At 41.1% G+C, this 12,848-nt stretch overlaps 1 protein-coding gene across 2 annotated transcripts in view; it reads right to left on the minus strand.

Annotated features, from left to right (window-relative positions):
* SRFBP1 (serum response factor binding protein 1) overlaps positions 1–12,848 on the minus strand; it is a 74,493-nt gene that overhangs the window by 18,863 nt on the left and 42,782 nt on the right. For both annotated transcript variants that reach the window (XM_071730354.1, XM_071730353.1), the window contains one exon: positions 3,990–4,061. In XM_071730354.1, the coding sequence (XP_071586455.1) occupies positions 3,990–4,061 (72 nt within the window). The remainder of the gene's footprint in view (positions 1–3,989; positions 4,062–12,848) is intronic.

Consider the following 12,848-nt stretch of genomic DNA (forward strand, 5'->3'; position numbering starts at 1 on the left):
GTCAGCATTTTAGCTTACTCCCAAATCCCAAATTCATTTGAACCATACAGTTAAAGAGTCATATAGGTAAAGAGCAAGAGATACTATATACACTCACTCCTGAAATAACTCCCCAGAACTTTAACTGTAGCATAACAGCCTTTGGTCATCCATTAAGAATACCTGGACCTGAATACCGGACAGCACTAGCCTCATCCCTCTAAAATTATGTTAAGTAGAGCTGTCCTCATTAGGCAGCGTAAGACTTCTACTAATCAAAATTATACTGTGCACCAGGCTGCTCAAAGCCTGGCATGTCTCCCTACAGCCATGCATGAGCTGTCTGAGATCCTGTTGCTAAAGCCTCAAATTCCTTTTAAATTCCAAACAGGACAAAGTTGGTTGCTGAACATTAAGTAATCCAAAATAAGCTCAACAGGCATTACATTAGCAAAAAAATGCTTCTAAGAGCTACAGATGCCTTACATCAGTGCACCAGAAGAAATTTCTCATCTAACTTAGAAATTGTGGCAAGCTTTTCAGTAGGACTCAAGAGGATGTGGCATGGCCACAGCAAACTCTGAAGATTCTAATATACTGATAATTTGTTGTGCAAAATCCTCTTTTCAGAAAATCATCTATATGATTCAAACATGACAGGATTGGAGCAACAAGTGAAAATACAGGACTTACCAGGAAAAAGTAGTGGTCTTTTTAAGGACCACAGACGAGAGCTCAGTGCAAAAAAAAATAGAAAAACTATGCTACTAAGCTTAAACGAAGATTGTATCTGGAAGCGAAAAATAGAGGACGTATTTATCTGTGAATATTTGCTAGCATTCTGCAAGACAAGGTATATGCTCAGTTCAAGCTCCAACATTAAGGTGTACTCGTATCCTACTCTCCACTCAGAGAAAAATCCAATAGTTCTCTGCAGTTGCAGCTGCCTTCCACCATTCCAAAATTTGAAACTCACTGAATTTTGAAGCACACAGACTTTAACATTTAGAAAAATAGTAAGTATTTTGAGTTAAGGCAAGACAGCACTCCAGATCATTGCTTTTAGTAGAAATTTTCATTATGCTGAAGTAGAGCTTGCAACTCTGATTTTTTAAAACACAGTTATTTTTTTCTTGTGTACTATATACCAAAGACTTATTGGAAGAAAAACTGAATGAGAGAAGCTACAGGAAGTTGGTCAGTATCTGTCAGCACTAACACAAAGGCAGAAACACAATTGCAGTTGAAAGGAAAGTGTTCACAGCTGGACTGGAATTCCCTTTTCTGGTGAAACAGCACAGAAGATAAAAGTAAATTCTCTAATACCAGGAAAATTATTAAGCCATATTAACCTATATGTGCAGCTTATCTTCACCAATGTAACTTACCTTAAAACTATACAAGCAATAAGTTGAAGATAACATTTGAGACCTTTGTCAGTTTCCAAGTCAGTTTCCTGCTTGCAATGAACAGTATGTTTAGGAGTATCAACCAATCTATAACTTCAGAGCAGTGGAACACCAGCCTGATGAACCAATTCCCCTGAAGCAGTGCAGGTACATATGCTGTACCGAACACTTTAAAATGCAATAGTACTTGGAAATACCTGCAGAATTAACAGATCTGCCATATGTTTTTTAATTTTATCAATGGCTGGCAAATATATTTCTTGCAGACCACAAACTAATGTGCACAGAAACTGCACAAAACTTTAGTCAAGAAAATACAGTCTGCTTTTCAACAGCTGTATATAGTAGCCAACAATATAAAGTCCAGCTAAAGTTGCATGGCAACTTTAATCTTTAATCACCTAAATTGATTAGAATTTTACAATAGAATTATCACCTGTTGATAGCTATGGTGGCAGCTGCAGCAATACTAGAACAGATTAAAAATATTGCAACATAGGTGAACAAAGCACTGTTCACCTATTGCTTCTTGTCTTACAGTAACATAATAAGCTCTATAACATTTTCATAGATTAGAAAAGGAGGAAGTCTTGTGTCATGTGGCTGGTAACTTTTGCCAGCTCACTCTGTCATTTACTAGTGCTTATTTGCAACCACCAGTATAGCAATATTGACAGCTAAATCATATGAACTCAAGTTAAAGTTGCGCCAGCTAAGCAGCACAGTTTTATTTTATTTAATGAAATCGATGCAAACTCTTTTCAAATGGAAAAGCATGTGTATCTTATTGTGAAAAAGATAAGGAGAAGCATAGTAATGGAATAGATATCTCAGTGGGCAGAAGGAATTAAACAAGCATCTTGACTACATGTCCTCTATGCAAAGTTAATATTCAGCATTCCACAGTGAATTAAAAGCAGATTGCCTTTTTATCAATGAAAACAAACCTATTCAGAAAATGAAAACAGCCACAGGATGTTTTCCTTCAAATATTTTGAAACTGAAATTAATGAAAAGGTAAACAGTGTGGTTTGCATTTCATGTGACCTACAGAATATTGCCAGGGATAGAAAATCAATGTGTGTTTTTTTTTGTTTTTTTTTTAATTATACGTTTAATAAATAACTATGGGAAGAGAAGAAGTAATATACTAGGAAATTAAATTTTCTTAAAACATATATATATATAAACTAGTAGGATTAATAATATTCCTTCTGTATTCTCGGCTATGAAACTCTCCTCTTAGAAAATAAAATTCCTACTGTAAACTCCTTTAAAACAATAGCATTGATCATTTCATTTTGAGGCTCCTATACTTTATGCAATGAACATAAGCCTGATGGATTTGAATTCTTGGCAGAACAATCTCCTACACAAAGTCACAAAATGTCTTACTGTTTGAATTTAGCATCCCTTTTCAAGTCTATGTCCTCACACATCCAGAATTAATTTCTGCACTGTTTCTAACATTACTGTAACCAGTTTCTGACTAGCTCACCTTCAGAGTGGAAAATGTTGGTCAAATGATTTTCAAAGAATGCTGCATTTTAGCTTGTCTTTGCATTTGTTCCTTACCCTCTACTATCATTAAATGAAGCGGTAAGACAATCCTAACACTGTGCCAGAAATACCAAATTCCTGTATTATTTTCCTATTAGCTTGACTTTGCTCACACGTAGCATGGAAACCCTGCTGCAAACCATGCTAATAGCTTAACTACATCCCACAAGACAGTGCTTTGCAACAGCACAGTTAAATTACAAACTATTGGTTCCAATACAGGAAGAAATTACCAAATTCTAATTAAAACTTAGCTGTGGACTATAAACATTTCAGACTCCCTCAGCAGACCACCCACAGAGATTTAGGATAATGTGACAGGAAATATAAAGTTTAATGTACTAGCATTTTTTGTTTCAGAACTTCTTTCTGGCATCACTTCTGCCACACCCCCCTTAAAGCAGCACTTGTTTCTGCTCTTCTTTTCTGTTCCTGTCTGCTTTCAAACTCAACTGCTTATTTCAATAGGCCTTTTCCCACTTTTATGTCTTCACTTCATCTTCTACAGATATCAGTGTTTGTTAATATTTAATGATGTATCATCAGTAAGCTTCAGGAAAACAGAGTATGTTGAAATTAACGAGCCACAGGGGAGCTAAAATTCTGCCTTTATTTCAGACTGTTTGGCATGCTCTTTTTACAAGGGGAAACACCTCTCTGCATCTAAAAGTATTTAAAGCCTTTATCCAACCATTGTTCAAAGTTTAGATTATTTACCCTAACTGAAACATCTATATGTGCTATATAAACAAACCAAATCTATTTAAAAAGACTCAAAAACCATGAGTATGCTGCCTGGTACTAAGCACACCAGCACAGATGACAATCCACTTGTACTAAATACCTATATAATTTTCTGTAGATATGTGCTAGTTAATAAATTTCCTTAGAAAGGAAGTAAGATCTACAATGAAGGCTCAATATAACATAAAGAACACATTGTGCAAATAATCATGTACTCCCACCCACATATAGACCTTTTCCTAAGGAACACTCTCACACTCACAGAAGCAGGGGAAAAAACCAAAAAAAAAGCCTCACCTTTCTGCAGACACTTTCAAAATTAACTTCTGTCTGAAGAGCAAATCTGGTAACTTCATCTGGCTTTATTTCCTGTGGATGAAAGACATATTGATTCTTCTTACAATCAGACATTATTATATCTTTCTAAAGTTTACTTTCCTCATAAACATTCTAACTTCATGGCATCTCTGATTTCTTGAAGGAAGAAAATCAGTATATTATACAGAGATTTTTTTTAATGTATTTACTGACTTCCAAAACATTATTTGAACCTAATCTGACTGCATCTACTACAACTGAGGGCAACAGAGATTTTCTACAGCAAAGTATGGAAAAGGATGATTTTATTTACAGAAATGTTTGCCTTGCCTGAACTGTTGTGCTTACAAACAAAACTTTGGAAGGTTTCAGATGCCCCACTTACCTTCAACTCTGGAGTTACATCAGAACTTAACATATTGTGATTATGTAAGTTTAAGGTGATGGAAATGAAGCTGAGAAGGCAAAAAAAAGTATTTCACTTCTGAGAAGACTGACTACACATGCAGTTTTCATTCCTGGACTTAAGCATTTCCATTGGCTGCTGAAATAAAGGAATGAAAATTCTGAAGAAGTGGATTTTGTTAGAAGTTGAATATTTTATGAAAGACGCCCCCATGACAGATTTCTCATTATTTTTTAAATACATACTTTACATATTTGTATTAAAAAATGCCATATTAACCTCATCAACTGAATGCACTGAATATTGGCTTTTCTGTTCTACAGCTCTGATGTGCAGAAACCAACTTCACACCCCAGGAAGGCTCTAGAGCAGGTATGTTTCGTACAGTGCCGGGTGCAAAGGGGATCTCTCCTCCTAACTTGCACACTGCAGCTAAATGCAGGCAGCTATTTATCACACAAAATCATACATATGTATCACAGGAACATGCATAAACATTCAAGAAGTGAGATTATTCAAATCAGCTATTAACATAAGTTTCCACCCATCTTCGCATGCACACTGTCCCCTGCTGGTCGTGGACAGGGGTCTTTTCAGGGAAGTCTCTGAGTCTTCCTCAGGGTGTCCTTTTCACCTTTCCTGGGTTGGCAGGGCTCCAGACAACAAACTGGTTTTTGCTGGTTCTTTTCTAGGGAGATTTCCTTGCGGACAATACAGGTCTGGTTTAATGCTTCCCTAGACAAAGTTCGTTCCTCTTATCTGTGACACAGACAAATAAATTTTCTCTCTTCCCCCTGGTTTTCTACATTTTAACCCTTTATTTGCTAATTCCAAATCACTCTGCGTTGAATAAATCATGGTGTTTGCCAGAGGGACATTTTAAAAGCAGTCTACTGTTATGTAGATCCCAAATAACTTCCAGACATTTACAGTTATGAAAAATGAAAAACTTTAAACAAAATTCATAATTATTCTGATAGCTTTCATCTAGATCTAGCCAATAATGCAATTCGGGCAGCTTCAGCACCTGAGGAAAATTATCTGTTTGATGAATTTAAAAAACTCCAGGAAGGCAAGTGACTTAAATACAAAGTATATTAATTGTACGACACTTCTGTTCAATAAAGATGATGAAAACTTAACTTGGAGCTACCCATGCAGAAGTATTGTAGTTTGAGAAAATGGAGGAGGCCAGGTGCTTGGGCTGTACCTGCAGTAAACACTGTGCTCAGACCTGGACAAGAAAGACACTAGCTAAAAAACCTTTAAAAGCAACTACTGTGATTATTGGCTCAGAATAATTCATGTATTAGCAAAGATTCAGATGCAAATCAAATTATATGAGACATGATAATTTACAAGTGTTTATTTATTAAAAAACAGAAGTACTACATAATAGGGAAAGATTTCATAGAATCATAGAATCATAGAATCCTAGGGGTTGGAAGGGACCTCGAAAGATCATCTAGTCCAACCCCCCCTGCCAGAGCAGGGCCCCCTAGAGTACATCGCCTAGGAACGTGTCCAGCCGGGTTTTGAATGTCTCCAGTGAAGGAGACTCCACAACCCCCCTGGGCAGCCTGTTCCAGGGCTCTGTCACCCTTACAGTAAAAAAATTCTTTCTGATATTCAACTTGAACCTCCTATGCTCCAACTTACACCCATTACCCCTTGTCCTATCACTGGTCACCATAGAGAAAAGCCTAACTCCATCTCCCTGACACTCACCCCTTACATATTTGAAAACATTGATGAGGTCACCCCTCAGTCTCCTTTTCTCCAAACTAAAGAGACCCAGCTCCCTCAGCCTTTCCTCACAAGGGAGATGTTCCACTCCCTTAATCATCTTAGTAGCTCTGCGCTGGACTCTTTCAAGCACTTCCCTGTCCTTCTTGAACTGAGGGGCCCAGAACTGGACACAATACTCCAGGTGCGGCCTCACCAATGCAGAATAGAGGGGGAGGAGAACCTCTCTTGACCTACTAACCACACCCTTTCTAATGCACCCCAGGATGCCATTGGCCTTCTTGGCCACAAGGGCACATTGCTGGCTCATGGTCATCCTCTTGTCTACCAGGACCCCCAGGTCTCTTTCACCTACACTGCTCTCCAGCAGGTCAGCCCCCAACCTATACTGGGACATCGTGTTGTTCTTCCCCAAATGCAAAACTCTACACTTCCCCTTGTTGAATTTCATCTTGTTCCTCCCTGCCCAACTCTCCAGCCTGTCTAAGTCTCTCTGAATGGCAGCACAGCCTTCTGGTGTGTCAGCCACTCCTCCCAGCTTAGTGTCATCAGCAAACTTGCTGAGGGTACATTCTATACCCTCATCCAAGTCATTGATGAAGATATTGAACAACACCGGTCCCAGTACCGACCCCTGAGGGACTCCACTAGTCACGCCCCTCCAACCAGATTCTGCCCCATTGACTACAACTCTCTGACTCCTTCCTTTCAACCAGTTCCTGACCCACCTCACTACCTGATCACCAAACCCATACTTGATCAACTTATCTACAAGGATGCTGTGAGAGACGGTGTCAAATGCTTTACTGAAATCAAGATAAACCACATCTACCGCTCTTCCATCATCTATCCACTTAGTAATTTCCTCATAGAAGGCTATGAGGTTAGTCAAACATGATTTACCCTTGATAAAACCATGCTGACTGCTCTTGATGACCCCCATGTCCTTGATATGCCTGGAGATAGTGACAAGAACAAGTTGTTCCATCACCTTTCCAGGGATGGAGGTGAGGCTGACCGGTCTATAGTTACCCGGGTCCTCCTTCTTGCCCTTCTTGTAGACTGGAGTGACATTTGCTATCCTCCAGTCCTCAGGCACCTCTCCTGTTACCCATGACTTATTGAAGATGATGGAGAGTGGCCTAGCAATGACCTCCGCCAGCTCCCTCAGCACCCTTGGATGCATTCCATCTGGACCCATCGACTTATGGATGTCCAGATTACTCAGCTGATCCCTAACCCAATCCTCATCTACTATGTCAAACTCTTCATCTATCTTGACTACTTCTGGGGTTAAATGAATCTGGGGCTCATGCGGAAACCCTGCAGGAGTAAAGACAGAGGCAAAGAAGGCATTCAGCACCTCTGCCTTCTTTATATCCTCTGTCACCAGGGCTCCCAGCTCATTCCTTAGTGGGCCAATATTGCCTCTAGTGTTAGTTTTGCTGGCTATGTATTTGAAAAAGCCCTTTCTATTATCCTTAACCCGACTTGCAAGGTTAAGTTCCAAGGAGGCCTTAGCTTTCCTAATTGCCTCCCTACATCCTCTGACAACAGTCCTATATTCCTCCCAAGTGACCAGCCCCCCCTTCCATGATCTGTAGATTTTCCTTTTCCACTTAAGTTTTCCCAGCAGTTCCTTTTTTAACCATGCTGGTCTCCTAGCTCCCTTACTAGATTTCCTAACCATAGGGATGCTCTGATCCTGTGCTTGCAAATAGTGGTTCTTGAATATTGACCAGCTATCTTGAGCCCCTTTATCTTCTAACACCTTGTCCCATGGGATTTCTCTTAACAGTCGATTGAGGAGGCCAAAGTTTGCCCTGTGGAAGTCCAGGGTTCTGGTCCTACTGGGTATTCTGTTCCTTCCACACAGGATCCTGAACTCTACCATCTCATGATCACTGCAGCCAAGGCTGCCATTGACCACCACTGCTTCAACAAGGCCCTCCTTGTTGGTTAGTACAAGATCCAGCAGCGCTCCTCTTCTAGTCGGCTTGTCCACCATTTGCATTAAGAAGTTATCATCAATGCACTGGAGGAACCTCCTAGACTGTGAAAAGCTGGCTGTGTGAGTCAACCAGCAGATATCGGGGTAGTTAAAATCTCCCATGAGGACTAGGGACTGAAGTTGCGAGGCTGCTTTCAGCTGCCTGTAGAAGGCCTCATCAACCTCCTCGCCTTGATCAGGAGGTCTGTAGTAGACCCCCACAACTGTATCGCCCACACCAGCCTGCCCCTTAATTCTTACCCACAGACTTTCAACTTGCCCCTCATCAGCCCCTGCACAAAACTCAACACATTCTAGTTGCTCTCTCACACAAAGAGCAACTCCACCACCTCTCTTCCCCGCCCTATCTTTCCGAAAAAGCACATAACCATCCATGGCCACATTCCAGTCATGTGACCTATCCCACCATGTCTCTGCTATTGCTACCAGATCATAACCCTTAGCCCGTACACTGACCTCTAACTCTTCTTGCTTATTCCCCATGCTGCGTGCATTAGCATACAGACATTTCAGGAAACAAACAGAGCACACTGGTGGGACTAAATCCTCCCTAGACCATGTTCAACAACTACATTATAATTGTTCCTTTCTCTCCTTTTTTCCTACTTAATCTTCCTTGATAAATATTCCAACACTTTCATTTAGTGTCCTGGTTAAGTCTCTACATTCTATTCCATTTCTGCCCTAAATCTGGAGAAGTCTGTGCACTTAGATGCAACTTCAGGAAGAACCAAGTAGCTTACTTTCTTACAGAGGGTTATACTTTGCATTTCAAAACCTGATGTTTCCTTCCTTCTATATACTATATGCCTTACAGAGAGTTTGCATCTTACCTAGATATTTAAGGGGTTGCATATATCTTAAAACTACCTTAAAACTATATAAATCAACATATAGTAATGGGAATAAAATAAGAGAATGGAATGAAAATAACAATAACTACAACAACAAAATCTCTTTTCATGGTTGTCAGGAGAGCTTCCTGTCAATGAGATCTAGAAGTCTGAAAAATCATCTCCCACAAGTACTTGTGGAAGCCCAATCACTAGCAGGACAGAATCCAGACTGGAAAAACACTGGTGGATGTAGGAAACAATCTTCTACTGGCAGATGGACAGTTGGATGACCTAACATAATCTAGAGATGGAAAAGACCTATGATTCAGTTTTCCATGACTTTCCAAAGCATTTCACAGATGGTGAAAGTAGGACTTGCTGGTTAAGTGACATGCTTCCTCTCACATAGTTGGTTGAGGGCTAGGAACTCTATCCTGTTAATTATACTGTTAACTATACTGTTAATTAAAGCAAGCTCTTGCTTTTTTAAAAAAAGTAATTCAGATGATCTTCATCCCAAATAAAACAGCCTATTTCTTGTCTCTTTAGGATCTGAATGCAACAAACTGGTCTGGAGGGGAGGCAGGTAAACTTCAGTAATCCTTACCCAAGAATTTCAAAGGTTTAATTTTTGAATGACAGTATCACAGGATTCTCTTAACACTGAAGAATCATGCACAATAATGGAGAAAGAAATACAGTTTGGAATGTGAAGCAATGAGTGGAGCTTCACTGAAATGCTAAGTATGAGGCCAAAAACTATTAAGGGCCAAAACCCCAAATATAGAAGGCATCTCCCTCACTTCTCTTGGATTTAAGGGAAAACAAGTATTTTTGACTTACACAGTCTTCAGTAGCACTCTGGTTCTTTAAAAGCAGCCATATAAATCAATTTATTGGAATAAATAGACCTTTCTTCTGTGTCTACTAATGGTCAGCAGTAGACAGAAAAGGACACAGTGATATTTTTCCCAGTCCAGTTTTCTCAACTTTGAGCACATAGCTTAAGAAGCCCTGACTCACACAGAGAAACTTTATATTGCCTATCTACTTTGAAATCTTTCACCAGTTATGTTAAGTGAAACTCTAAATGGCTGCCACCTCCAGAATCTCTGGGAGCAGTCCAGCAATTTCTCCTGCCCTGTTGCCAGGGCCCAGCCCAGTGGATGCAGAGACCTGGATATTTCCATCCCAGGTCTGCTGGTGTGGCAGTTGTTTTCTTGTCAGCAGGCTCAACCTGTGCAGCTCAGCTGTGCAGCTTGCTGCCACACACAGGGTACTGCCTTCAGCAACACCCACATGTAACACTCCCAAGTCTGAATATAGCCCCCATTTAAGTAGAGCCAGACAAGACCTTTCTTCGTTTTGTCTAGTCAGTATGGAAGCTCAGGACAAGAGAGGAAGTCCTGTCCCACCCACTCCAGATTCATGAGCACATGCACACTAATGGATTCTTCAAGTATCAGCACAGCATATCCCTCTATCCATTTAATATCCCTCTGCCTGGATTCTGAGCTCTTTTACTTATCTGATAGTCCTGTCTGGCAACAAGTACCTTCTCTTACAGGTACCCTACACTCACAGTTCCCTCCTGAACACCAGCACAGGCCCTCTACCCACATGATACCCCTGCCTGGACCACCCACTTCCACTGCTAGTCCAACTTGAAGTTTGCTAGTCACATGCCAAGGAGACACATACATGGCATCAGCACCCACCACCATATATAGTGAAAATAGACACCGTGTCTGCCCCTCTCAGTAGCAGACACCAGATACACGGGGTCCCGCTTGCTCCATTCTCACCTGTAGCTGTATGAAGGACACAGACTGGTCTTGACCTCCCAGTTGAGACATATGTTGCTCCTGCCCCTGTGGCTGGACCCTCACTTGCTCCTCTGCTGACCCTACAGGCTTGGGGCACCTACAGCCCTGGTCTGAATCCAAATGCTAGACTTGTATCCATTCATTCTGTCCCTCCCAGGAGCTGGCACATAATCCTTACAGCACTTGCACACACAGAATAAAGAGTGAGTGATGGAAAGATTTATAAAAACATGACAGACTGTGGCAGTCAGACATAGGTATTGGTCAGATCAGTGTACTGACTGGCACTAGTTGGGACTGGCCCCTCTGATACCTTCTCCCACATATGTCCCCTAAACATGGTTTATTAATTTTCAAATAGTCCACAGGTGCCCCCATATCCCAAATTCCTCATGTTCATATTGCTTCCCCTTCTTACCAGTCTGAAAGTCCAGACTGGCCTTCCCTAAAGCAATACCAGTCCATTACTGAGTGACTGGAGACTTGTTGCGTTTGTCACTCTCTTATCCCTTGTCCACTAGCTCTGCTACTCTTTGTGTTTTTGTTTACCCCTTCTCCTTCACTTATTATCCCCTCCCTACTTATTAATGAAAAGGCCCATGGCTGGAAGCTCACAATGAAGAATGCTCTCCCCACATTCCACATGCCCTCACAGATCAAAGCTGTTTTCTGAAATCATGTTAATACTCAGTATCACAGCATCCTGTGCATGTAGATTTCCAAGATTAATGAGGTGTTATGTTCTAAGTGAAGAGGGAACACAAAAATTAAGAGGGAACAAGGTAAGTAGGCTACTTTTATGAACCATCCAGTACAAAATAATCCCTGCTCAGGAGAATACAAAGCCCCCCTTACCAGCCAACACACACTCTTCCCTCCCCATGGAATTAATTTCTGGCAAACATTTTAAACAATCCCCACTTAAAGACCTAAAAAAACCCAAAAAACCTTAAGAGTTGAAGTACTGACCGCCTCTTGGAGGATGATAAAAAACAACAGCTGGGATGAACAGACCCTACTTCCCTGCACAGTGATCACGTTTTGCCTTGTGGTAAAGAGACTACAATTGTACCAAGAGTTACTGACTTTCAGATACATTGCCAGCATCAACAGCACCAGCACCCAAGCTGGCAAGTGCAAGCACACTGACAAATAAAAGGCATTAACAAGGGACCCAGATAATTCTTTTTTAAATTACAGGCTGCACTCAACTTTTGTTCAACTCTTTAAGAGGAGACAGGGATGTAAGGGAAGACCAACTGCAGGCTGATGTACAGAACACAAAGCACAACAGTGTAGCTCTTTTTGTCCTGGTGCCTGAGCTGAGCCGACCACTGCCACAGAATAAACAACGATGAAACCAGAAGGAGGCAGTGAAAGCAACAGAGTAGCATTAGCAGGATCAGTCTGACTCTCCTGAGTTGGAATTTTCAAAACTTTTCAACAATTTTCATAATGTGGGGACCAAGGCTTCTCAAGGCATTCACCGTTTGAGCAGCTGCTCTGAACCCCAGCAGGGGGACATCAGGCAACCTGTCAGCCAGTTGTGCCTCATCACGGCTGCAGGCAGATGACCAGGCCTTGGCCTGAGATTAAGCTGAATAAACAGGATGTGAAAAACTACTGGACATGACATAAGAAAACTGCTGGATGTGACAGATAATGCGAGAAGCTGACAGAGCAGCTGGATTTTTACAGATCATTAAGGGAGAATTACGCAAAAAACAGACAAGCTCCATGGAAAGTTGAAGATGACTACAGAGAAACTTTTTGGGGGGGACGGGGACATACCTTGCTAGGCTGATGGTACCAAGGAAAAAGTACTGGTAATAGCACACAGAGCCATGAGTGCCTACAAAATCACACTGAAACATCTGATCTGGGGAATAAGAAACTATGGGTGTTTCATGATTAGTCTGCACTGGGAAATGAGAGCACTGGAGCATGGAAGGGATATGGCAAAGCACAGCAATGGGGCAGCCTTGCAGCTCTTTCTAAATGAGTCCCAGTACC

The sequence above is a fragment of the Heliangelus exortis genome, chromosome Z (genome assembly GCF_036169615.1).
Source record: "Heliangelus exortis chromosome Z, bHelExo1.hap1, whole genome shotgun sequence".
Classification (NCBI taxonomy): Eukaryota; Metazoa; Chordata; class Aves; order Apodiformes; family Trochilidae; genus Heliangelus; species Heliangelus exortis.